Source organism: Parastagonospora nodorum (genome assembly GCF_000146915.1).
Source record: "Parastagonospora nodorum SN15 chromosome Unknown scaffold_8, whole genome shotgun sequence".
NCBI classification, from domain to species: domain Eukaryota; kingdom Fungi; phylum Ascomycota; class Dothideomycetes; order Pleosporales; family Phaeosphaeriaceae; genus Parastagonospora; species Parastagonospora nodorum.
In genome coordinates this window covers 589,773-613,588 of record NW_001884556.1, presented here as the reverse complement: position 1 = coordinate 613,588, position 23,816 = coordinate 589,773, and the positions used below count along the sequence as shown (strand labels likewise).

At 53.6% G+C, this 23,816-nt stretch overlaps 14 protein-coding genes across 14 annotated transcripts in view; 8 read left to right on the top strand and 6 right to left on the bottom strand.

Annotated features, from left to right (window-relative positions):
- The window catches only part of SNOG_05765 (hypothetical protein), a gene marked incomplete at its 5' end in the record, with an annotated part of 1,364 nt that extends 590 nt beyond the window's left edge, over window positions 1–774 (top strand). The window contains 2 exons of the mRNA XM_001796110.1: window positions 44–675; window positions 740–774. Of these exons, the coding sequence (XP_001796162.1) occupies window positions 44–594 (551 nt within the window). The 3' untranslated portion in view covers window positions 595–675; window positions 740–774. The remainder of the gene's footprint in view (window positions 1–43; window positions 676–739) is intronic.
- Window positions 726–1,994, bottom strand: SNOG_05764 (hypothetical protein). The gene is made up of 3 exons (XM_001796109.1): window positions 1,945–1,994; window positions 1,575–1,889; window positions 726–1,424 (listed from the first exon to the last, which is right to left on the bottom strand). The coding sequence occupies exons 1-3, from the start codon at window positions 1,991–1,993 to the stop codon at window positions 790–792; spliced, it is 999 nt and encodes a 332-aa protein (XP_001796161.1). The 5' UTR covers window position 1,994; the 3' UTR covers window positions 726–789.
- A 1,517-nt stretch (window positions 1,995–3,511) lies between these two features.
- On the bottom strand, window positions 3,512–5,719 carry SNOG_05763 (hypothetical protein; the record flags this gene model as incomplete). The annotated part of the gene is made up of 2 exons (XM_001796108.1): window positions 3,512–4,944; window positions 4,987–5,719. 2 exons carry the CDS (start codon window positions 5,717–5,719, stop codon window positions 3,512–3,514), a joined length of 2,166 nt encoding a protein of 721 aa, XP_001796160.1.
- Window positions 5,720–6,007: 288 nt separating this feature from the next.
- SNOG_05762 (hypothetical protein) lies at window positions 6,008–6,538 on the top strand (the record flags this gene model as incomplete). The annotated part of the gene is made up of 1 exon (XM_001796107.1): window positions 6,008–6,538. The coding sequence occupies one exon, from the start codon at window positions 6,008–6,010 to the stop codon at window positions 6,536–6,538; it is 531 nt and encodes a 176-aa protein (XP_001796159.1).
- A 789-nt stretch (window positions 6,539–7,327) lies between these two features.
- On the top strand, window positions 7,328–10,018 carry SNOG_05761 (hypothetical protein; the record flags this gene model as incomplete). The annotated part of the gene is made up of 3 exons (XM_001796106.1): window positions 7,328–7,431; window positions 7,514–9,900; window positions 9,957–10,018. 3 exons carry the CDS (start codon window positions 7,328–7,330, stop codon window positions 10,016–10,018), a joined length of 2,553 nt encoding a protein of 850 aa, XP_001796158.1.
- A 480-nt stretch (window positions 10,019–10,498) lies between these two features.
- SNOG_05760 (hypothetical protein) lies at window positions 10,499–10,978 on the top strand (the record flags this gene model as incomplete). The annotated part of the gene is made up of 1 exon (XM_001796105.1): window positions 10,499–10,978. The coding sequence occupies one exon, from the start codon at window positions 10,499–10,501 to the stop codon at window positions 10,976–10,978; it is 480 nt and encodes a 159-aa protein (XP_001796157.1).
- On the bottom strand, window positions 10,511–11,225 carry SNOG_20059 (hypothetical protein; the record flags this gene model as incomplete). Its single annotated transcript, XM_001796104.1, has 3 exons — window positions 10,511–10,542; window positions 10,567–10,795; window positions 11,202–11,225. The coding sequence occupies 3 exons, from the start codon at window positions 11,223–11,225 to the stop codon at window positions 10,511–10,513; spliced, it is 285 nt and encodes a 94-aa protein (XP_001796156.1).
- A 765-nt stretch (window positions 11,226–11,990) lies between these two features.
- SNOG_05759 (hypothetical protein) lies at window positions 11,991–12,675 on the bottom strand (the record flags this gene model as incomplete). The annotated part of the gene is made up of 2 exons (XM_001796103.1): window positions 11,991–12,568; window positions 12,627–12,675. 2 exons carry the CDS (start codon window positions 12,673–12,675, stop codon window positions 11,991–11,993), a joined length of 627 nt encoding a protein of 208 aa, XP_001796155.1.
- A 1,366-nt stretch (window positions 12,676–14,041) lies between these two features.
- Window positions 14,042–15,769, bottom strand: SNOG_05758 (hypothetical protein; the record flags this gene model as incomplete). Its single annotated transcript, XM_001796102.1, is given in 2 exon segments — window positions 14,042–14,622; window positions 14,638–15,769. The coding sequence occupies 2 exon segments, from the start codon at window positions 15,767–15,769 to the stop codon at window positions 14,042–14,044; spliced, it is 1,713 nt and encodes a 570-aa protein (XP_001796154.1).
- Window positions 15,770–16,090: 321 nt separating this feature from the next.
- Window positions 16,091–18,236, top strand: SNOG_05757 (hypothetical protein; the record flags this gene model as incomplete). Its single annotated transcript, XM_001796101.1, is given in 5 exon segments — window positions 16,091–16,123; window positions 16,141–16,405; window positions 16,463–17,006; window positions 17,057–17,276; window positions 17,328–18,236. 5 exon segments carry the CDS (start codon window positions 16,091–16,093, stop codon window positions 18,009–18,011), a joined length of 1,746 nt encoding a protein of 581 aa, XP_001796153.1. The 3' UTR covers window positions 18,012–18,236.
- A 45-nt stretch (window positions 18,237–18,281) lies between these two features.
- SNOG_05756 (hypothetical protein) lies at window positions 18,282–19,489 on the bottom strand (the record flags this gene model as incomplete). The annotated part of the gene is made up of 5 exons (XM_001796100.1): window positions 18,282–18,464; window positions 18,546–18,749; window positions 18,827–18,952; window positions 19,285–19,410; window positions 19,433–19,489. 5 exons carry the CDS (start codon window positions 19,487–19,489, stop codon window positions 18,282–18,284), a joined length of 696 nt encoding a protein of 231 aa, XP_001796152.1.
- SNOG_05755 (hypothetical protein) lies at window positions 19,228–19,837 on the top strand (the record flags this gene model as incomplete). The annotated part of the gene is made up of 3 exons (XM_001796099.1): window positions 19,228–19,322; window positions 19,382–19,717; window positions 19,810–19,837. The coding sequence occupies 3 exons, from the start codon at window positions 19,228–19,230 to the stop codon at window positions 19,835–19,837; spliced, it is 459 nt and encodes a 152-aa protein (XP_001796151.1).
- Window positions 19,838–20,717: 880 nt separating this feature from the next.
- Window positions 20,718–20,911, top strand: SNOG_05754 (hypothetical protein; the record flags this gene model as incomplete). The annotated part of the gene is made up of 2 exons (XM_001796098.1): window positions 20,718–20,810; window positions 20,858–20,911. The coding sequence occupies 2 exons, from the start codon at window positions 20,718–20,720 to the stop codon at window positions 20,909–20,911; spliced, it is 147 nt and encodes a 48-aa protein (XP_001796150.1).
- A 670-nt stretch (window positions 20,912–21,581) lies between these two features.
- On the top strand, window positions 21,582–23,747 carry SNOG_05753 (hypothetical protein; the record flags this gene model as incomplete). The annotated part of the gene is made up of 4 exons (XM_001796097.1): window positions 21,582–21,600; window positions 21,741–22,315; window positions 22,419–23,309; window positions 23,688–23,747. The coding sequence occupies 4 exons, from the start codon at window positions 21,582–21,584 to the stop codon at window positions 23,745–23,747; spliced, it is 1,545 nt and encodes a 514-aa protein (XP_001796149.1).
- Window positions 23,748–23,816: the final 69 nt, after the last annotated feature.

Genomic DNA, 23,816 nt, shown 5'->3' with positions numbered 1-23,816 from the left:
GAGATAATCCTGCACGACACAATTGCCAAACACGCTGACAAAGTCAACATCGCAATCATGTGCCCGCCCGACATCTACGGCCGCAGTAAAAGTCTAGCAAAAGTCCAGTCCGCGCTGATACCCATGTTCGTCAAACACTTGCGCACCGCCAACAACGGCCGAGCGTTTTACTTCAAAGACGGATCGAATACGCGGAGTTGGGTGCACATTGACGATCTGATGCGTCTGTATCTGCGTGTTGTCGAAGCAGCGGCATCGCCCATGCGATATCCCGCAGAAGAGTATTTCAACAGGAATGGATATTACTTCGCGGCGACGCAGGAGTACTCGCAGATCGAGTTGGCAACAGCCACGGCGGATGTTTTGTATAGGAATGGTATTGTTAGGGATCTTGAGTTGGAGCAGATTGGCTTGGACAAGCTCGATTCCATGGCTAACTTGCCTGGCTTTCCGAAATTGGCCAGGTACTTGTTTGCTAGTAATTCTCGGACGAGGCCGGAGAGAGCGGAGAAGACGTTCGGGTATAAAGGGGAGGCCCCAGGATTGATGGAGGTGCTGGAGCAAGATGTCCTCGACGCTGTGGGGGCTACATAGAGTAAGGCTGACCCAACCATCGACGTGCAAGCGACACGCGCCTCTCTGACACACAAGGATCGTTAGTGCATCACTCACACTGTCACTGATCACAGGTTAGTAGAGACTGTCATATGCAGTCATGACCTGCTAATAATTGCTAAAGGAAGTAATACACGGGGATACCTTTTTATCCAAAAATTCTCTTCCCCAAGATCACTGTCTCAGCCTTCCATCAAGACCCTGCAAATCGCGTTCTAAATCGTTGCCCTGCCAGCTACCCCCACCCTGGTTGTATGCCTCTTGCGGCCTTGGATCTTCGTAGCCAGCGCGGTCGTAGTTGTTAGGTATCGGGACCTGAGGCGGCTGGTTCTGAGCTTGGCCACCGGCACCAGGCTGGACACGGACCATTTGGCGGAAGCGGTTGACTTCAGCGAGAATCATCGTCTTCATCTCGGGTATTTCCTCGACGACCTCAAACTGAAAGTCGAATGTCGTGGGGCATGTTGGCTCGTCTGAAGCGTCGTGCCAGATTTGCAAGTACCTGTGTTCGAGTGCTTCCTCGACAGAGATGCGGCTGGAAGGATCAAAGGCAAGCATGCGATCGAGGAGATCCAGGGCATCGGGGTTGGCGTTCCTAAACAATGACTGGAATGAGATTTTCTGCATGAACGGTAGGTTGCGAACGTAGTCCTGGGCACGGGGCGAGCCGATGCGCGAAAGGGTCTCCTCGTTGGGTGTGCCTAGGTAGTGCAGGATCTGGTTCAGCTGATCGACGTAATCGCGGCCCTTGAAGAAGGGCTTTCCACCGAGCAGCTCGGCGAGGATACATCCGACGGACCATACATCGACTGCGTTCGTCAGCTTCTAGTACCTACCGGATACGGAGAGACTAAGTGGAGGCTGGCTCTAGTCACATGGACCCCGGGATGTCGAAGCCAGGGTCCAGTGTCACCAAACGTGCTTTGCGCTTGACAGCTCACAAACCGAGGAATACGTACTGGCTTTTGTGTAGCTCTGGAAACTCAACATGATCTCGGGCGCTCTGTACCACCGAGTCGCGACGTACTCGGTCATGTATCCTGCATTCTCTTCCGGGTCCATGGAGAAACCTCTGGCCAAGCCAAAATCGCAAATCTTGAGTTCGCAGTCGGCATTGACTAGGAGATTACCGGGCTTCAGGTCGCGGTGGAGGACGTTGGCCGAGTGGATGTATTTCAGACCGCAGAGGATCTGGTATATGAAGGATTGGAAATGGGCGTCGGTGAGGGGCTGGCCGGAGCGGATGATGGCTGCCAGATCGCACTCCATCAACTCTGTGGAACGTCAGCCTGGTGTGTTGCAGTTGCAGAGTCACGAGGAGCAGCGTACCCTCGTAGAGATAGCATTCGTTGAAGTTGTCGGGGCGGGGAATGTCCATGTCATAGAGACAGGTGATCTGTGCGTGGTTCAGCATCGAGCTCAAGCAAGACTCCATGAACTCCATGGACTACATGGACTACATGGAATACATGGCCACCAGGCATGTGGGGGCGGTCTTACGTTCCTGTGTCCTACGTCGAGTTAGCATGTTACACGGGCGATGTGTGCAACGGGAGCGTACCTCTGAAGTGCTGCAGCAGCTTGATCTCACGCAGCGCGCGCTTGGCGAGGATCTTCTTGCTGAAGACATTGGTGACCTTCTTGATGGCCACGCCCTCGCCCGTCTGGTTGTTGGTTGCCGCACTGCGAACACACTATCAGCATCGGATTCGTGTCTGCGTCTGCGTCTGCGTCTGCGTCTGCGCGCGGGGCAGGGCGAGTCCTACCAGACAATGCCGTATGCACCCTGGCCCAGCTCCTTGGTGACGTTGTAGCGCTCGTCGACGATGAACTCTTGGTTGAAGACCTGCCCCCGGTCGTCAGAAGGTCAAACTGCGGCCAAGCTCAGCTGCTCTCACCTTGAAGACCTTCCTCCCTGCTAGGTCCGACATTGTGGCTGATGTGGAGGGGTAAGTAGAAGAACCAAGGCCGTGTGTCGCGGGAGGGAAAGAACGACTAAAGTGCGCTGCCGATCAAACTTGCTTGGAAGCAGGCCGAGTCGTCGTTATAAGGCTCGCGCAGGCGCGCGGGAGAGGTGTGATGACTGAGGGAGTCCTGGTGCAGCACACAACACAGCGCCTATCGAAACCTCGTCAATACGGGCGAGAACAAGATTCGCAAGAGTGCTTCACGATGCAGCACGCAAACCCTCAAGGCAACTTATAGTAAGCGATTGACAGTGTGACGCTGTGCACAGGAACAAAAAGCGGTCGTCTTTGCGTGTCTTTGCGTGTCTTTCGCGGGCTCCATGAGGCATGGTGGGGTAACTCACCAGTAAAACGCGTGGACAAGGGACCGCCCCAAACTCTTTCCAGTCTTCCAGCGCTGACTTGGGAGTTTTAGCCACAGTCGTTGACCGCTCCGCCCCATGCGCCTTTGTACCTGGCATTAGGTAGGTAGGCTCCTAGGCTCCTAGGCTCCAGACGTCTTGTCGTCATCTTTGATGCGCATGTGCATGGACATGTTGCTACTGTACGTGTCCCTTGATGAGCAACTTGCAATGGTGAACAGTGTCATCTTATTCCCGTTCTGCATACTGTGTCCGTTTTGTGCATCCTGCGCCTCTTAAGTCGCGCACCCATCTTACAAAAAGAGTATTCACAGAGGAACGATCAATCATCGCGCCTTCCTAATCCAGGCGTGACCGACCCGTGCCCACGCACGCTGCGCTTCTAGAGTCTACCTATTCCAGCTTCCTATGCAAGCAAATCAAAGGTATCATATCCCAGTCAAACGCCAATGCCGCCGTGCCGACCGCGCCGCATGCCGCGGAACAAATGAAGCCCACCGACATGTCGCTAACCCCAGTAAACGCCGGTAAATTCCCATCTTTGAACCATCAACTTTTGCACTCGTGTCATGACTCGTACGAGAACCGCCGCCGGGGCGTGTCGTCTGTGGGCCCCTCCAGGGGTGAGATCGGGGAAAAGAGCGAGTCTTCCGCCTGTCCATCTCGTGGACGGTATGGCGGCAATTGGAAGAATGTGTCTGCGCTCTCCAGGAAAGCTCCATCCCTTGGCGCTCGCGGAGTAACGGGTGACACATTGGTGTTGATAGGCAGTCTTGAATCCACCACTGCAATCTCTGACGCAGATATTGGAGCCAATCTGCGTGGGGCTTCTTGCGGTCCAGGCGATATGGCTGGTGAATGCGGATCTACGCCGTTGTACAGTCGCTCCCGGACCACCATCGACTCTTTTTCAGAAAGCTGACGACCGTCCGCTTCCTTGGGCTCGGGAATGCAACCGGGCATCTCGTAGATTTGTCGCTCGTTGTTCTCCACTTCGTTGATGATATGTGGCTCCTTCTCTTGCGCACCAGTTGCTAGTTCATGTTGAATGGCATGTCCTGCGGGCAGCTCTGCCTTCGGAAAAATGCTCGTGCCCGTCTCGCTCTCCTGCGTGGGCGACACAGGTGGCTCTTCCTGTTCCCCTGGAGTTGCCTTCTTCACAAGGGCAGCAGCAGCGACTTCTGCTTCATACTTCGCTTTGATGGCCGCCAACTTTTGCTGGTGGCGCCTCCGCCAGAACCACCAGCCTATTGCCATCGTAATGAGCGCAAACACGAATCCACCCCCAAGTGCAATGCCAATGATGGCGGCTGTAGACAGAGGTTTCTTCGGCGCTGAAAAAGGATCCTGTAAGGCGTACTGAGGAGAAACAATTGCAGAAATGGCGGACTCACTGCCCCACGTCCAGTCGACCGCGGAAACAGAGAAGTTTTCGCGTTCCCAATCTACAGTCAAGTACGCCTCTTGCAAGAATGTTCTGCCCAGCACCCATTGGCTTGAGTTTCCGCCTTGTCTGATAGGGAAATACTTGCTCTTCTGCTTGAGACCCCTGTATGGTGGCGACGCCTCCAGGTCAAAGGCGGCATAGGGTAGTGTGATCTGCATGGTCGCATCGGTGCTGTACTTCTGGCCGAGTGTGAAGGTAACATTGGGACTTTGTGCCAACAAACTCTGGTGAAGAGTGTCATCAACGAGGTACAGGTTCGTCTTGGCGTCATACTTGAGCCCGAAGGCATCCTCGAAAGCTTTGCATACCTCAAGCGGCAACCACATCTCAGCGATTGTGGAGTCGATGAACATGTTCAGGTCGACCTGTTTCAAGAGATCGATGCCTTGTTTGGTGGCAGTGTTGGCTGTCAGACCAGCAACGCCTACAACAAGATCGCGCTCATTGTCGGGTGCAAAGATGAAGGTCAGGTTGTTGGGGATGAGTCTGGATGCATCGTATCCTCCAAGCGTCAGGCTTCCGAGAAAATCATTGCCATCAATGGAGCCTACTCCTGTTAGCACAAGTCATACTTGAGACAGTGGAAATAACGTACGGTACGGTGCACCAGCAGTATACCCGAAGGAAAGACTGGGTATGCTTTTCTGCTCAAAGAGACCAGTCATAAAACTGGGCACTGGGTCCTCGAAGACGGAGAAGTTGGTGGGCTTGGGGTGCATGCCGAGATGGCCCATCCAGAAGTTGGACGACACTAGGGTGCCGATGATGGTGCTCTGGAGAGACGGACCCTTCTCGCCCGGCAGCCCGAGGCCAACATAGTCGAAGCCGAACAGGCCGTTGCCCTCGAGTCCAATCCACTTCTCAAGCCACAATCGGTAGTAGCCCTTCTGGGTCCAGGACGTTGACAGCGTCTGGTTGAACAGGCGGCCGCGGGTCGACTCACAGTCGCCATTGAGCTGGTTGTACTGCACAATGCTGCCCGTGGCGTCGGTGATGTTCTGCAGACATGCTTGGCGGTTGATGACCCAGATCTGCTGGCTTGCGGTGGACACTTGGACGCGGACGTTGCTGGCTGGCTCGCCGACCATCAGACTAAAGGTGCTCCAGTGGCCATCGATGCCAGACTCAAAGCCCTGATCCGGGGCAACGCGTACAGGAGCGGGCACCGACGCGATGCCTGGCAACAGCTTGTAGCCCGGCGTGGTGGAGATGTTTGCTGGCACATAGTCGGTGGCGGTGCATGGCGCGAACAGCGTCGTCGTGATGGCGGCAAGGGCGCAAATCGTCGTGAGCATGGCGCGCTGGCCTGGGAAGGGACCTCGAGCCATGGTGGCCCGTGACTAAGCGGCGACGGCAGAGGTAGAGCAAAGGCGCGACAGATGCCTCTCACTCTCAACCACAACGGCAGCGAGGGGCATCACCAGGCAAAGGCAGCATGGTCTGTCCCCGCCGGCAGCACGAGGATGAAGCAGAAGTCACGGACGACACCAGCGAGCGACACCACCTGGACAGTGTTGAGATGAGCCGACTCTGTACAGGATTGGCCACGGACCCTGGATCAGCAGCGGGCCAAGGCCTATATTGCATTGGTTCTGGCTCCCTGTTCTCCGTTCTCCATGTCTAACGATGTTTGTCCATTTCTCCAGCGCTGCGCCCTCGTTGCACTGTTGCAGCTCCATCGCGTCCGCGAGTCACCGCATCCCGCACGTCCGCCTTCTGTGCAGAACACCCCCTCCCTCGCATGCCTCTGGACTCTGGACTCTGGACTCTGGAGTCTGCCCTGCCGCGTCATGGTGTCGCGGCAGCAAGGTTGGCGGTGCTGGGTGCTCCAACTCCAGGAAGCCCTCTCCGCACCCCTCGGCGACAGACTACCCGTCGCTTTCATCCGGCACTTCTTCCGCAGCATCATTAATGAGTGCGCAGGCGCTCGAGTGCCGTGGGCTGCGGCCAGCCCCTCGTTTCATCGAAACTGCTTTAACCACCCGTTCACGCAATCTGTGGAGGGGGCAGGTGGGCGCCCCAGACCATGCGGCATGGCGCTGAGGCTGCCGCCGAGAGGCTGGTCCGCGCATCTGGCAGCCACATCGACTGCAAGAGGCAGCCAGGAATTTCTCCTCCAGCTCCATCATGCCTCTCGCTACGGCTGACCACATACGGTTGGCGGGTTGGCGGGTTGGCGGGTTGGCGCGACAGGTTCCAGCTCCTTCCGATCTGCGTGCTCGACAGGGCGAAATCCTTCAGACCATGCAATGGGCCCAGGATGTCCTGTCCCATAGTATTGGCGTGCTGCCCCATTGGTGCACCAGCTGACTTGCATATCGTGAACGTGGCATCCTAATCTCCTCTAAGAGCCGCAACGAAAGAAACTTGTGCTGTAGCTAACGTAAGCGCATAAAGTGCAATCAAACCTTCTCAAAAACTGAGAGATGGAAGGAATGTGGATAGTCACACAAATACAAGAAACCGACCATGCTAGGCAAGGCGAGGGCCGGGCTTTGTGGCTTGTGTCCCCACACCTCCCAGTAGAGGCTTTGGCACTTTGGACCTGCAGTCAGCCGCACCATGTAAGATATACCCAAAGGGCATGCTGTCTGCGAATCCTTCGACGAGTAATTGGTGGAATGGCCTTTGACACGTGGTGACGTTCATCTAGTCTCAAGTCGCTTGTACTGAGTGCCATGTAAGTTACGTTCTGCCTCGGACTTCGCGAAATCGACTTGGGTCCAGTCCTTCCCGCGTTGATCGCGCTTGCACCGACGCCTCATAACGGGACCATCGAGTGACGGTCCCGTCGGTCGGAGCCAGAGAGCGTTGACCCGCTTCTTAATTACCCCTGGCTGCACTCGCTTGCCGTCATTTTCGCTGGAACGACTCTGTTGTGACGACGCTCTTCACTCTGGGTAAAGTGCATGCGTGAGCAGCACTTTACAAAAGGCATGTCACTACATAATTTCTTTGCCGCAGTCTGGTTCGCATCAAGTACTGCAGCGGCAGTGTTCCATGGTCGTGGTAGCGCGAATTATAGTGGTGAGATCGATCCGTCAGCAAGCTGCGAGGCTTCGTATTTGCGCGTGCTAATCAAGCCATGTAGCCCCATATTCAAATGTGACTGTTTTGGCAAGTCTATCTTTGGTTGCTCCTTCTACAGATCTACCAGCAGTAGCATCATCTTCAAGAGGCCCATACCTGGCTGGTGCTCAGAGCAGCGCGTCCGACGAATATGGTTACGCGCACCCAACTGGAGCGCGATCGAGTGGATCGGCAATTTCAATCAACTCGAACACTACACAACCAGTATACAATGCGTCAATCAAGCCCATATCGCCCGACTCCGGTTCCTGGACCGATGCCACACTACTGGAGCCAACTCGTAACTCAAACGCATCATGCACCATCAACATCCCCAGTGCAAGTATCGATTACTGGTACCCGGCCACATACTCGCATCCGGTCGGTACGATAACCTCACAATATGCAAATTTCTCGGAAGCGATTTCTTATACATTAATACCGGCGACTAAGACTTTCGACGTTGCCAGTGCTCTTGTCTCTGACTTTGCCTGCACAATGGCTTACTCTCCGTTACCGGGGACGGACTGGACATACACGTTCTGTCTGAAATACAGCGAAAAGCCCACAGCGGCCTCGACATCACTCGTATATAGAACAGCGGCCGCGCCGTTCCCTCCTGGCGGCGTCATTCCCATGTCAGATGTTGGCTCATATGACATCTATGTCGACATGCCTTTAGCGACACGCACCGTTACCATTGCGCCTAATAGTACCGTTGAACAAGTTTCGGCGACCCCGTTTGTTTACTTCACTGCATACGAAATTGAGCATGCAAGCTCCACAGAAACCGTCAAATTACCATCTGCTCACGTGTATCCGTACTGGGTAAAAGACGTTCAGCATGAAGCTTCAGCATCAGGATCCCTTCCAGAGGGATTTATGCAGCAGATCACTCAAACAGACTGTGACTCCGGACAGCTTCTGGCCACTGTAGAGGTTTTGATTGTCGTAGACCTGTACTATGTAAATCTCCCCAATTGGAATCCAAATCTGATTCAATTTGAGTCGACAGCCATTGGCTGGGATGATCCGCCGGTCAACTTCAACATCAACAACGACGGTACAACAGAGGGGATGCCCTTGACCATTGATGATTGGAATCTTCCTGGCGATGTAGCCCAGCCAACACCACATCCCAACAATCGTCCCAGTGCGGACTCTGTTCAAGCAACAGCAGCCAGTAATGTCAACACCAACCAACGTGGTCCTAATGGTAACGATGCGCAAAACCAGAATGTACCTCAGCCAACTAAGGTTATTGTGGGCAGCGTTGGGTCTTTACCGGTAGTCATCGAACCGTCATCTGTGATAGTCATCGGCTCGCAAACACTGCAACCAGGAGGACCAGCAGTCGTTGTAGGAGGTGTAACTCCCATCTCACTAGTCCCTTCCGCTACAGCTATCATAGTGGGCGGTTCAACCACTTTACTGCTACCGCAAGTGTTCGACAATCCTCCACCACGACCTCCGCCAGTGCTGACGATAGGGTCCTCAACATTGACAGCCAATGCTGCCACCCAATTCCTCGTTGCACCGGGCCAAACTCTAACACCAGGCGGCACGGCGACTGTTGATGGTGTAGTAGTCAGCTTGGCTCCCTCTGCATCGTTTGTGGTCGTCGGTGGTTCAACCCAATTCTTCCCAGTCGCAGGCCCCGAATGGACAAATGTCGCTACACAGCGACCTGATATAGTCATCGGCGGAACTACCATCGTCGCTTTACCCTCGGCGAATATCCCGGTCGGGGACCAGAACAATGCCAAACCTGGGCCCAGTTTTGTCGTTGAGGGACAGACGCTTGCACCCGGAGGCGAAGCCATTACTGTCTCAGGCACTACCATATCTCTTCTATCCGGAGGTTCTTCAATTGTAATTGATGGCGTAACTTCAGCAGTCGAAAATCCTCCAGTATCGAATGCCCAGCCCAGCATTGTCATTGGCAATAGCGTCTTCTCTCAAATCTCGGGATCTGGGAGTGCATTTGTCATTGCTGGCCAGACACTGGTTCCGGGAGGAGAGCCAATTACGGTTTCTGGCACAGTCATTTCCCTGGCACCTTCAGCATCGTTTGTGGTAGTAAACGGAGTGACTTCCACATTGGCCAATATCGCGGCTGCTCAAGACACTGCTGCTCCGCTGATTACCATCGGCAATAGTGTTTTCAAGCCGCTCCCTGGCACAGGAATAACTTACCTCATTGGCTCCTCCACCCTTACGGCCGGGCGGTATTATCACGGTCGCTGGCACCACCATTTCTCTGGCCCCTGGCGCAACAGCAATTGTTGTCAACGGGCAGACGAGTTTCCTCACCCCCGGTACCCAGAATACACTCACCAATGCGCCTTTACTCACCGTTGGTTCGCAGACATATACCGCCGTATCTGGGACTACATATGTGGTCGATGGGCAAACGCTTACTCCAGGCGGCACGATTGTCGTGGGTGGTACCACTATAAGCCTCGCACCTGGAGCCACACAACTGGTATACGGCAGCTCGGGTCGTAGCACAACCACCGCACTCTTCCCAGCAACCACAACGCCTAGTCAAAGGATGACTGGTACGGCGGCCGCGAGCGCTCGACCTAATGGAAGCGATGGGCAAGCGGCCGCGACAAGCCAAAAAACAGGCTCTGGATCGATACTGCGTGTTGATTGTTGTTTTTTGTTTTTTGTTCTCTTGGCATTGTCACTGTAGCTTTTTTGAGCATTCTAGCGGCCCATTTAGCATGGAGTTTTGAGGACTAATACTTTTGGGAAGAGGCGTTTTGGTTTGAGGACTGAGATACCATTGGGATATGGGAATTGTTGCTTGAAAAGTAAGCTGGCGGAATTTTGCGGTCATACACCACGAAAAAGCCCAGTAATAATATTAGTTCGATTGCGAGGGCGTCCTCGCGCTGCTCTCAATCATAGCATCCTGGAAACTTTCCAGAAGGATATAGCACACTCCATCAACAACGAGAATATCATATCATCAAACAAATCTGGTCTTAAATGAATGCGTCTCTCCCTCCCTGTAAGATTTCCATACCACAATGGCAACCCAGTCAATCCGCATTTCTGCGCTCATACTCTCCGCCTGCGAGGCGCTACTCTCCCATACCTTTACCAACCGTCTTCTCCTCCTCGAAGCCCTCAACAATACTGGCCTGCCTCTTGTCTACAACGCAAAATCCCACGTGCTCCAGCGTAACGATGCCCTGGCTGTTCTTGGGGACGCGCGGATGGACGCAATCCTGTGTCGGTGGTGGTGGGACGCAGGCTTCCAGCGAGTGAAAGGTCAGTGGAGTCAAGCACGTCTCGACAAATGTGGCAATGTAACGCTTGCTCAACTGGGTCGACGTCTCGGTGTCGATACCTATGTGATCAAGAATCCTGGGACGGTGGTGGTGTCAGATAAGATGGTGGCTATGGCTGTGGAGGCGCTGATGGGGGCGGTGTATTTGGATGGTGGGGAGGAGGCGTTGGAGGGGGTTATGATGGCGTTGGGGTTTGGTGAGCATCAGTTCTTGTGAGGAAGGTTACGAGTGAAGGACGTCTTCGAGAAAGAAATTCATGTGCACGATTTGCGAAGGATCCCTGCTGGGTGATGGTTTGTTGTAATGTACGTGATGTTTCGGATCTATTCAGGTCTAATTCGACCTCGAGGTACGGGTGATGGTAGATCAAGCTCGGGGTGCCGATTACGCGAGTGCTTTAAGAGAGCATCTGGTCGTAAGAATATCTTCTCACACGTACTACAACGATACTCTCTGCTTCCATCGCGAGTAGCGTGTTTCAGCCGCACGTGCCTCATCAGATTTCCCCGACGATATTTACCCGTAAAGGTCATGAGACAAACTGGGACAGAACAAAGAAGAACATCATCCTCACATGAGGATGTGGTGCTCAGTGACGATGACGCAGTCGACTGTATTGACGTGCTAGATGCATCTGAGGTCTTTGACGAATGCCCACACTTTTCAGGTACTTCCAAGTGGTCTGAATAGGATCGTAGCGTAGCTCTAGAAGACGCCATATCGTGGTATAGAGATCCAGGACAACCTTCAAAGGAATGGCATGGGTCGTTTCGTGGTATTGTAACCTGTCTAGTTTGGGACTTTGGAGGATGCGTTGACACAATCGAGTCTGTCAAACCATCATCATGCTGGTTATGCGAGGCATCGGATGCCCGAGAGTCTTCTAGGTATGGACTCCACAGGTGCTCGACATCATACTGGGTTGTACGGGCATGTGATTTGCCCATGTAACTAAACAATGGATTCTGATTCCACACACTGGAGGCCCATGGACTATCTGGGATATCTCTGTGTTGCTGTTAGGAAAATCTTCACAGCAGCAAAGGAAATACTTACGATGAGGTAGGCCTTGGAAGCAATCGGTTCCGGAGATTTGGAGACAAATCAGGTATTAACCTGCGCAAAGACATGGGGTCCGTATTGACATGATCATTGTGGTCTCGCTCTTCCGAAATTTGATCCAAAATCAGGTCTGGTATGTATACAGCGTCCCTTGGGAGCCCGAAAGCTATATTGTCAGCTCGATGTTGGGGTGTCGGTCTATTGAGCGGGTCGCGTTTCTACTATCCATATCAGTCAGAAATGCTTCGAAGAGCAGCGTGTATTGTCCTACGTTCAAGAAGCGTTCTGAATCGGGCAAAACATTTGGCCACGTGCCTATACACTGTGGTGGCGACGACTGATGGGAGATTGTGTGTGTAATCGAGCCCGATTGCTCACTAGAACCACCGGGAACAAAGTATGGTTGCTCTTCTAGAGTTGACTGGCCTTGTGGCGTGATGTTGTCCTCATAGTCTGCTTGTTGGATAGGGGCCGCCAAGCCCTCTTCAAGTTGTGTCAGCACAAGAAAGCCAGAGTGAAGAGGACCCTTACTAGGCCGCATAGGCCGAGTCATGTTCTTACTCGCCAAGATGTTGTTGCAGAAGACAGGATAGTATGCATCGGCTGCGGCACCCCCGCCTTTGTCCCCTGACATTCTTGCAGTTTTGATTGTGCTGAACGAGAACGCGTTCATCGAGGAAATCATCATGGCAGACGGTGCATTGTTGGAGGAAGCTGCAATGTACTCGGTGTCCTCTACCAGGTCTTGTCAGATGTGTGCGCAACTGCGATAAGTTCTTTGCTTTGTGGCCATCACAGGTACGTGGTAACTTGTGTTGCGTCTGGTAGACGAAGAATGGACACTCGTACATCGTAGGATGCAGCCTTGTAGCGCCTTTATTCTTCCTTGATCTCAAAGAGTGGCCTGGCTTTGGAGACTCAGGAGCAAAAGAAGGTTCAGATGGTTTTATCAGTGATCCGGTGCTCAGTGTTGTGGAAGCAAAGCTGCTGGTCGCATCCCTGGGAGCCAATTGCCAGACCTTAGGATCACTAGATGTTGTTGCATGAGTAAGTGGGTTAGTCCGCGGATTGGATGACGTGTCAATAATTTCAGTATATGAAGTCTGCCAAAGTGATAAGTGATAAGAAACACGCAGGTCAGTGAGGACAATACCTGCGGGATCTGTGTGCTAGAGTAGGTACTCAGGGAGTCACCAGCATATAGCGGATGCGCACGGCCTGATGCACCAGGTTGCCAGCTAGAAAGGTGGTCTGTTGGATTTGAGGGTATTGGCCAACAGGGAAGATGACCAATTGTTTCGAGCGGCGGGTACAGTGTATCAAAGTTCGAAAAGTCGTCCTCAAGGGTGGAGCTTGACAGAAAAGTTGTTGGAGGACCCTCTGTGCAATGTGGAGGACTCATTGATCCCTCGTCTTTCATGCTGTGTAGGATAGTGAAGGACCTCGAAGGACCTCGAAGACGGACAAGTGGACGACTTTAAAAGACACCAGATCGTACTTGATTGGCTGTTCACTTGTTGACAAGCCAATGGCTTGCATGTTTACAGGCTTGTCCAATAGTTGAATTGTTCACTTGTTCAGCTGAATGATTGCCAGCGCCGATAATCTTGTGCATGCCCGCCCCACGTTCTTCAGCTACTGCCTTGGGCTATTGGCCGATTCTGCTGTCCCGTCTCGCTTGTGCACGCACGAGGTCAGGCTGAAACAGATCTCAAGCCGAATATGGTGGCCTCACCCATTCTCGTCGCTGTCCTTCGTCTGTACACTTTCAGGAATTGTCAATTGTAGACTTGTGGAGCTAGCCATAAGTATAAGCCGTGAGTGTGGTAGTCTTGATGTGCACGCGACAAGAGCAGTGACCAGTGAGCTTCGATTTGCTGCATACATTGGGACTAGTAAGGAAGTCCAGCAGTGATTGTGACGTGAGATATTGGTGAGCGCCTCGGGCGGGCGTTTGTCCTGTTGGGGCAGATCCAGCTACACATCGCTTGATTTCGTTGTTTGGCTTTGCTCGTTCGGGAGATTGAGTGCCTGTAGTAACGCGCCAGCTCAGTTCCTATGACATCGCTCCATTTTACAACTCCAGAGATGATCCATCAGTTTCCAGTCATTGTATGATTGTATAGAACTGTCCAATGTGTGGCAGAAGTCTTCGAATCGGGTGTAAATTGGGGTATCAAATTATGCAAGAACGCTCACAGATGCTGCAACGACACTCTAAGCCCACACTCCCAGAGTCCAGCTCGCTCTCTCTCCGCCTCCTTTTGCCAGCCCGGGACCCATGCTTTGTCGCTGCTGTACGACGGAAATTTCCTTTTCGCGGCTTGCACCCTGCAGGCCATGTTGAAGGTATTTCTCGCGCTCGATCTCGACAATACCTTTGACGCGTTGTTGGGCTATCAGGCTCGCACCAGCCCATGCACCTAGAGTCTCGACTCCTCGAATAGTCCCTCCAATGAAACAGGCACGTGGTGGGCCAGTTCGGATGGCGAGTTGTTCCATCTTGGCGTCCATGTTATCGACTTCAGGTTCTCGCAGACCAGCGGGTACAGAGGATAGAGGTGCACCCGGATCGAGAGATTCAGAGATGACATCTTCCCCTTCCTGTCGCCTCAATTCTGCGTCTTCTCGACGCGCTTCAGCATCTTCCTTACGTGCTCGCATGCGTTCTTCGTGTTTTGCGCTTGCTTTCCCATAATTTCTCACTCGATCCCATCCCCGGATTGACACTAGCGCCTCGAGCTCTCTTAACAGGCGCGTCTTCAGGCCAGGAAGGTTCGATACACCGCCCGTGATAACTATACGTGACATACAAAGACGTCGAACATCTACAGGTAGCTGAACCAGGGCGCGGTACATGAGATAGTGTAGGGGAAGATCCTCATCATCGAATTCGCTCAACGTCATGTCTGGCGCAAACAATGCGGCCTCGGTCGGCTTGGCCAGAGATGCAAAAGGTATTCTCAGCTCAGTAGGAGGGGTGTGTCTGGGAAACGGAACGTTTATAGTGGGCGGCGGCGACTCGACGGCATCTTCAAACTCCTCCAACACAGGTGCCTCGCGCGCAGGGAAATATAGCGTTCTTCGATTTGATCGTGGGTTGGCCTTGCACCAACCGACTCGTGTCAAAACTTCCTCTACTTCTTCGAAAGAGACATCAGCTCTGGGCGAACCAGAGTCTGCATTGTCATCCAGCTCAGTATTCAGGAGCTTGGCCATTTCTTCACTCAGCATCTTGCCGGCCCGCACACTGCGCCTTTCCTGCACCTCGCGGTACTCATAGACAGCCGTGACTGCTGTCTCAGACCAGCCGATATCGACGACCAGCGCTGATCGTAGTCCGGCAGCAACGGTCGACAGCACGGGGCTCGACATGAGGGTAATGCTGGGCGCCTGGAAGCTCGTGAAAAGCACGTCGAGTAGTGTAGACATGAGGGCGTGGGGCATGCGTGTTGGCATGGCCAGCAGGATCCGCCGCGGCTTGCTATCGAGAAGGAAGTATTTGTTGTATGCCTCTCTCATGGCCCGCTCGAACTTGTCCTCGACCAGCCCCAGGTCCACAGTGCTCAGGTCCACGCGGTAGAGTTCGTGTTCCTGGCCCCAGTCCTGCCCCCTCCTTCGTTTCTGTCTCTGCTGGCCATATTCAGGGTCCCATTGCCTGTAGTCCCCCACTCTCCGTTGCTGGTCGGGCCCGAAGGGAATTGTGCAGCGCGGGGCACTCTCGCCGGGGAAGCCACAGCGCACAAAACGTGCCCCGACCTCAATTACGACATATTCGTCGTCGGTGCGGAAGCTGCCGCCGGGTGAACCGAAGCCATAGGATGTAGCGCGACCAAGCGGTGTTCGCGGCGACTCGGGGGTGGAAGCGAGGTCTGCCACGCGAGGTGTCGTGCCTCGGGCGGCGCGGTTGAGGGAGACGGGGACTTTGCGGTCGCTGGTCGACATTGTGAGGTGTGAGTGTGCCCCTGCCGGTGTTTGGCGGTTCAGCTCATCATGGATGCAACGACCTCGAGGTGTCGTTCCTCGCTGTATGAGTGGAGTTCGCGAGGCTGCAGCTGGACCGGCGCTTGTGCGTTCCAAGGTTAGCTCAGACTAGCTCTGGCTAGCTCCTTCCTCAGGCTTGGCAACTCGAACTTTTTTCGCGAGCAAGCTTCGGCCGCACAACTGCATCCAAGACCCGCGACCCTTCCACACTTCGCGCATAAACAGCTTCCAGGGGCAGCAGCGACCGAACACCCCGCACGGAAAGCACATACAGCAGCAACGATGGGTCTTTTCATCCTCACCGAGACGAGGTACGTGTGCCGCGTGCGCAGAGCTCCAATGCGAGACCAGGAGAGCTAACGGAACTTCGCAGCGCGGGTTATGCCCTGCTCAAGTCCAAGGACAAGAAGCTCTTTGGCAAGGACGACTCGCCCAAAGACGTGTCTTCGCTGGTCGACTCATTGAAGCTCAAGAAGTTTCAGAAATTCGAAAATGCCGTCACTGCGCTTAACGAAGCCGCGGCCTTGACCGACGGCAAGGTCAGCTCCATGCTGTCAAACCTGCTGCAGGAGCTCAAGGATGAGACCAAGGCATCATGTACGCTTGTGCGCGCAACGCTGGACGTGGAACAAGAGTGCTAACAACTTTTTTCAGTGGCTGTTGCTGACCCCAAGCTCGCCAATGCCATCGCGCAAGTTCCCGGACTCTCACTAAAGCTCATTTCCGACTCGTCAACCCAGGATGTCTACCGTGCGATTCGCGAGCACATGGTTTCGCTCATTCCTGACCTCGTTCCCGCCGAGATGGACTCCACCCGTCTCGGTCTCGCGCATTCGCTCTCGCGCCACAAGCTCAAGTTCTCGCCCGACAAGGTCGACACCATGATCATCCAAAGTATCGCCAGTCTCGATGTGCTCGACAAGCAGCTCAACACATATGCTATGAGAGTCAAGGAGTGGTATGGATGGCATTTCCCCGAGCTTGCCAAGATTTTGAACGACAACATGGCCTACTCAAGGGTCGTGCTCAAGATGGGCTTCCGCACAAACGCACGAGAGACTGATCTCTCGGGTATCCTGCCTGAAGAAATTGAGGCCGCCGTCAAGGCTGCTGCTGAGATCAGTATGGGTACTGAGATCACCGATGAGGACTTGGAGGCCACTAGCGCTCTGGCTGAGCAGGTCGTTGACCTCACTGAGTATGTGTGGCCTTCTGATCAAATATGGCAATTTGCTGACATTTTGCTAGACATCGCCAAAACCTTGGCAACTACCTCTCTACACGCATGCAAGCACTTGCTCCTAACCTGACTGCGCTTGTGGGTGAGCTTGTCGGTGCGCGCCTCATAGCGCACGCTGGCTCGCTCATGAACCTTGCGAAGTCGCCCGGTTCGACCATCCAGATTCTCGGTGCTGAGAAGGCTCTGTTCCGCGCCCTGAAGACCAAGCACGACACTCCCAAGTACGGAGTAAGTAGAGCGAGCATCGAAAACTGCACCTCAGTCGCTAACTTTCAATAGCTCATCTACCACGCTTCTCTCATCGGTCAAGCAACTGGCAAGAACAAGGGTAAGATTGCCCGTATGCTCGCCGCAAAGTCTGCCCTCGGTCTCCGTATCGATGCCCTCAGCACATGGGGTGTTTCTTCTGAAGACACCTCCAACGAGCCCACTGAAGAGGAGAAGTCGCAAGTGGGTCGCGATGCACGCCTTGGAATCGAGAGGAGGTTGCGCGCTCTTGAGGGCAAGCCACTGAAGAGCCTGAAGGAGAACGCCAACTCGGTCGCGCTCGGACAGAAGAAGTGGGACGTGAAGGAGGCACGAAAGTACAATGCTGATGCCGATGGTCTGACCGGCGATGAGCCAGCGGCAACGGGAGCGAAGACCAACGGCAAAACACCCAAGAAGCTCGTACAAGAAGTCGATAGCGACGAAGAGATGGCCGACGCAGATGCAGGCGCGTCCGACTCCGACTCCGACTCTGAGGACGCCAAGGCCACACCCAAGGGTGACAGCAAGGCCGCAAAGAAAGCCGAGAAGGAAGCCAAGAAGGCACGCAAAGCCGAACGAGCAGCCAAGCGAGAAGCCAAAGAGGCGAAGAAGGCTGCTAAAGAAGCAAAGAAGGCAGAGAAGGAGACGAAGAAGCGAAAAGCAGACGACGTCGACGGCGATAGCAAGAAGAAAAAGAAGAAGAGCAAGGATTAGAAATCCCTTGCTCCTCGATCTTATGTCTTCGTCTGACATTGTATGTTTGGATTCACGTCATGTCAAAATGGGGCCGGCGTTCAAATGGATTGGCGCATAAATGGGTTTGCGACATATTGTGTACTATCTCATCGCTTCATTACGGTTCTTCTTTCTTCATGCATGATGGCTGGTGGTGGAAGGGAAGAATACCCGCTAGTCTGCGAGCATACCAATTCCACATTTAAAAAGTTCAAACGTCCTCGTGAGTTCCCAAGGTGTGATAGATGTTCAAGCCTTCTTTCGCCCACCCTTCTTCCGTCCCTTCTTTGCTGCGCCCAATAACTTGTCCTTGACCTTAGCCATCTGAATGTCCTCCACGCCATCAGGGATCTCCGCCTCTTCCTCGTCGAATACCTGCTGACATTTGGCCAGGATCTCGTGGAGTTGGTCATCTGTGAAGCGCGAATTGGCCTGTATATACCTTAGCTCTGACCTGCAGGGCATTTCCCACCAACATCTTACGAGTGGTTATTCGGTGAAGACGTGACTTACCTCTTCAATGACCAGTTCCAGCGTGACCTGTGTCGAAGGTCGCAAATTGTACAGCTGCAAGTACTCCGCTTTATTAAGGCGGTAGTGAGGCGCCAAGGTATGGTAGAGAGAATGAGGACCCTTGTAAAGCGTCATAGGGCGAGCGGGGTGAGTGTCCGCCAGAGCGGCGGTGTTGTAGTCTGGGGTTTGGAGATAGGTTAGGCCCTGTGACATCATTAGGTTTTGTTTGATATGGCTCTTGTTATCGTGGTGAATTAGAGGCTGTTAGATATTCTACTTACATCTCGCAACATGTGGTTCAGGCCGGATGGCAAGTGGCGTTTACGGTCCGTGCCATCCGTGCCGTGGTATTCTGCTTCTTCTTGGCGGAGGTGCTGGAGGACTTCGTGGTTTGAGAGTAGTGCGGACTGGGGGTTTTTGATCTGAGGGTGTTAGGTATGGAAGTTTGAGGGCTGTAAGAGAGCCAAATAATATTTCAAAATCCCAGTGATGGCAACGTAAGAGTGCGCAGGAAATTGAATAAGATATGATATGGATGACAAAACGCTGTAGTACAGAAATGATGTTGATCTTTTGGAGTACTACGCAGGCGCGCAGATGTAAATCATGAATGGAAGATCACTACCTACATGCATCGTGAGGTCTTGTGCACCGCCTCAGGTGGCTGTAGACAGCTGCGATGATGTCATGCAAAGAATTGTGTATGCACTTCAAAGCCCAGTGTCGTGTTCTAGAGCACCTGTCGGCGTTGATATTGCATGGCGTTGGTGTTCAAGGGTAAGTAAGAAGATTGGTCAAAGAGGAAAGTTTTGGATTTAGCGCCTTGGCTTGCGTAGATGGCCTCCTCCCACTCAGGAAGGAACGACTGTAGAGATACGCTCGCATACTCTAACTTCACCTTTACCTGTGCTGTCTGCTGCAACGAGGTCTGTTGCTCCTAACATAGACGCGCTGCCATGGAGTCCGCGGACACTCGCACTCGCTGCCTTCACCGCTTCTGGTTTTGCAGCTGGCTCCCCCGATGACGCTCGTGCGACCCCATCCTCAAGGACTCACCTCAAGGGACACCGGACCATGAGCACTGAAATTGAGGCAGAGACCGATGTCAACCCCCCTATCCAAAGAGCCGCAGACTTTACCAGAAAACCTGACAAGAAAGAGCCGATTGATAGGTACGAACAGAAGCGTACCGTGCAAGCGCTGATAGGTCGGTGAGCCTACCTTGGCTTCCCTAAAATCAACGCATCTACTAAATCACGAGCAGTAACATCGTCTGGGACACTAGGCACTGAGAACTTGCGCCGAACTCTGGATCTGCAGCCTGCTGACAGTTTACATTCCCATCGCGGCCCCTAGCGCCATCTGCATGAGCTTATTTTGACAAGAGTGCTCTACAAACCGGCGAGGATCGTGATATATGGCGCGTTTGCCTTGAAGAAGCACCGGTGCCCTGCACATGGTGACATCGCGTCCTTCGGTATCCGGCCTTGGCAAATACTGTATGAACACATTCCTTGGGCACTGGTGGTGGACGGCATACCGAAGTGTGGCTTGCCTGTAGCAGGCGACCTGCAGTTATCGAAGTGCACGTCGATCATTATCAGAGCTCTCAGATCAATCTCGTCGAAGCATAGCTGTGCGCCAAAGCCCTTCGACCCACCATTCAGCCCGAGTATACTTGTAGTCAGTCAAGACGATCGTCGATGTGCGCAGCCTTCAGCATCATCGATAAGGATGCCTTTGTGAAAAAGCCGCGCCTGGGCTTGAGAAGAGCTTATGATCGAACAACTTTGCCAGGTCAGCGTGCAGTCATGTACAAGGTGCAGGTCCAGACTCTAATGGCCCCTGCCTAGGTGATCCCTAGAGCTCGACGGAAACTGACTTGGTAGCGCAAGACCGGACCATGGGCGGCGCTAGTGCTGCAGGTAGCTGAATCCTCGTCAACAAATGTACCAGGCTGCAAAGATTCAAGGTACATTGATGTTGCTGCGGAAATGTCTCTCTGAAGGAAGATTTCGCACAGTGGGGATGTAAGAGATTTACCGAGGGTAGCGCTGCTGGTGTACAGGCGTCCATGAGCTATTATTAATGAGGGCCAACACGCCGGCCCAATAGGAGACTTTGCTGCAGAGCCGTGCAAGGTCCTCTTCGGGAGATGGCAGAAGAGCTGCCATGTGGCTGAATCATTTTTCAACTCTTCTGGCAGCTGCGCAGAGGGATGTGGTTGCGAAATGGGAGAGCAGACATAGCGATGAGCAGGCGAAGGTACGGTTGAACCCTACAAAGACAGGTGACAGCTGCTCTACACACAGGTTGACATGCGCGACAGGGTGAGAACAGACACGACACAAGTCAGGCCACAGTGAAGGAAGATGCAGGTAGAGTTCAGGCCTAGATCGTCGGTCCTTTGGTGGACCCTGGACGCGCACGGCCTCGGCATGATAGGGCTAAACGGCTTTCACTTCTGCACCACACAAACATCTGCAGACAACGCCGGCGGCCATCGGATCGTGTTGCCTTCGTTCGCAAGGACACTTGCTCGACTACCCATAACCTGCAGCTAGCCGCCGCGATCGAATCATTCATTTGCCTGTATCAGCACACGACTCGCTCCTTCCTTGATCCTTTCCAGCAATCCTCCGCTGCCGTTGCTGCCGCCCCGCCCAAGTGAGGAAGGCTTGGCCCAAACCCCCCGCCCTTCACCACGACACACGGACTACACAGTGACAAGCCATCGGTTTGGGGGTACGAGTACCAGCGGAGCCACACACTCGGATTCGCCAGCTCGCTTGTCAGATCTTTCAGCCACGTCTCTCTTCCTTGCTCCGCTCCGTCACCTTATCGCGGCCATAGCGCGACTGACCTGGCTGCAAGACATCGAAACCGCGTGAGCACAGTCGTCTTCTGAGATGACCCAACCTTTGTTATTTCCGTTGCCCGGGACGTGTCTGTTCGACACCTGCACCCAGCAGGGACAGGCAAGAGCTGCTGCCTCTTCTGCTATCCCAGCGACACCGGACGGTGCTTCCTGCCCCGATGCACCGACAACTCGTGGGTTTGCCGACGCGAACATAGACGAGTCTCCTACCCTTCTCGATGTTTCTTTCCCACAACCCCAGCCCCTCCCGTTGCCTTGCGCCCAGACTCCGTTCCAGATCCACGAAGATCGACAGCAATTCGATTTAGTTTTTGCAGACGCTCTCCCCTCAACCAACATTTCACTGCCCTCGCCCACAGTAATCAAAACAGCGCACAATCTGCGCCTCCCTTCGTTTGATGTACTCGGCATTGCCGCACCCCACCCGGACCGCATTCCCTACCAATTCAGTCACTCGTTTTCACCCACAGCATTAGGTGCTGGCCCGCTCTCAAAGCCTGAGGATCCTCTTCATGCACTTAGCCCGCCACTGGAGCATCCTCCACAGGCTGACACGGCCGCCGAATCGCTTGTATCTAGTCCCAAAGCCGCCAGAGCGCAAGTGGACCGCATCATCTCGACCTTCACCCCTCCATCGGAGCCGGGGACGTTCCATTGGGGCCCCCTCCTGACCGTGAGGCCGGCTGAAATAGGCTCTCCACCCAGTTCTGATCCCGGCGCGTCGCCAAATCTTACCCTCACTGCTAGTGCGGCTGCACCAGGTCAAGCGCCGATCATTGTGCCCACGCCTGCTGAATTTGGTGACGCCATGAGCATCTCGGTGTGGGTTGAAGAGGCCAAGAATACCATCAGTATGTGCATGGACAATCGAATTCACTTCTCCGATGCGTGGGTGCTCTGTAGTTGAGAGATCGGGATGTCTGGAACTGACTTCGGTCAAAGTTCTGTCCCATGCGTTACCATGCCCATCATTGACCGGCCATCTCTTTGGCCAGTTGATTGCCGCTATTCACGACAGGACCACGACAAGCACCGCATGGATCAACGTGTTTCATGCTCTGCCCGGCCGATATACCCTTTCGGATCTTCCAAAGTCACCACCTTCAACGCCTGGACCTGCTGTCGGAGGTGATGAATACTTCACAAGCAAAATTTTTGACAGCGCTGTTGCGATTCCCGACTACCAACTGGACTCGAAACTTCTCCCGCCATCTCCAAGACCTGTCGTACCACCTGGTAGCATTAATGTCTCTGTGGTGGAGCGTTACATCCCACCTACCAACACCAACGAGTATGCCGAGATGTTCACGTTCAGAGGCCGCTCCTTGCTGTACGATCGACTTAGTGAGTTGTCCATTGACAACGGTGTCTTGTTTTTCATCTACCCTACCAAGACTGGTGCCAGGACGTTCATGCAAAAGTACCTCGGTCCTATCATAGAACCGCTTCTCCGGAGTGTGACAGTTGTGCACGATCTTCACTCAGAACTGGGCAGGAGCATTGGTCAAATGACTGCAGTCAATTATCTTGACGAATATGATAAGCTGGAAGAGCACGTCAGGTCTTTCTGCGCCAAGGTCGCTGACCATACGAACAATCAGAAGAGCAGTTCTGACGAGAGATGCTCCTACGAGGTTATTCATGCATCGAGAGAAGAGTTTGCACCAAGCAGAGCGGCTTGGGCAGATGACTGGTGGATCAAACAGGAAAAGCCCCGCATACGAGACGCCATCACAAAGTACTTCCGCAAGTCGAAGAAACTCCCTACTGGTGAGCTCACGGGGCCGCACCTTCTCCAAGAGCTCCTAGAAGGTGTTTCAACACGGGAATACGACGACGGTGCGCCGATCGAGGGATTGGAGGTTGGCGTTTTCATTGTCCAGAAAGTACGTCGTACTTAGTCGGCACAACTACCAGTTGGACCCACACCACATGCACTCTGTATGCCTCTATGACCGACCACGACCAATATGCAAGGGCGGGACGAACATTATGACATGAGGAGCAAACTTTTCCAAGCATGGCTCTCTTATGGAGCTTGTACGACAACGCGAAACCCGCAAAGCATAGCCCGGCGTTTTCTTATTATTTTACTGAAGGGAACAGATCAAAAATGAACACAATGGGAAGGCATTAATGTTAATATGTGCGAAATGCGATAACATCTATATGCATAAATCACATCCGCTCATCGACATGTGACGTGCAATTTAGGTGGCATTACAAGTAATCAAGCATTTACATGAACATAGTGATAATTACAGACTCATTCCGCATCTGCTGCAGCACCAATGTCCAGCAAGAATTTGATGATCAGTCGCTAATTGAGATAGGTTAGCCATGAAGCATGGACCACGATTCCGTCCACACCGCCCCTCTTTTTCCTTCACTGC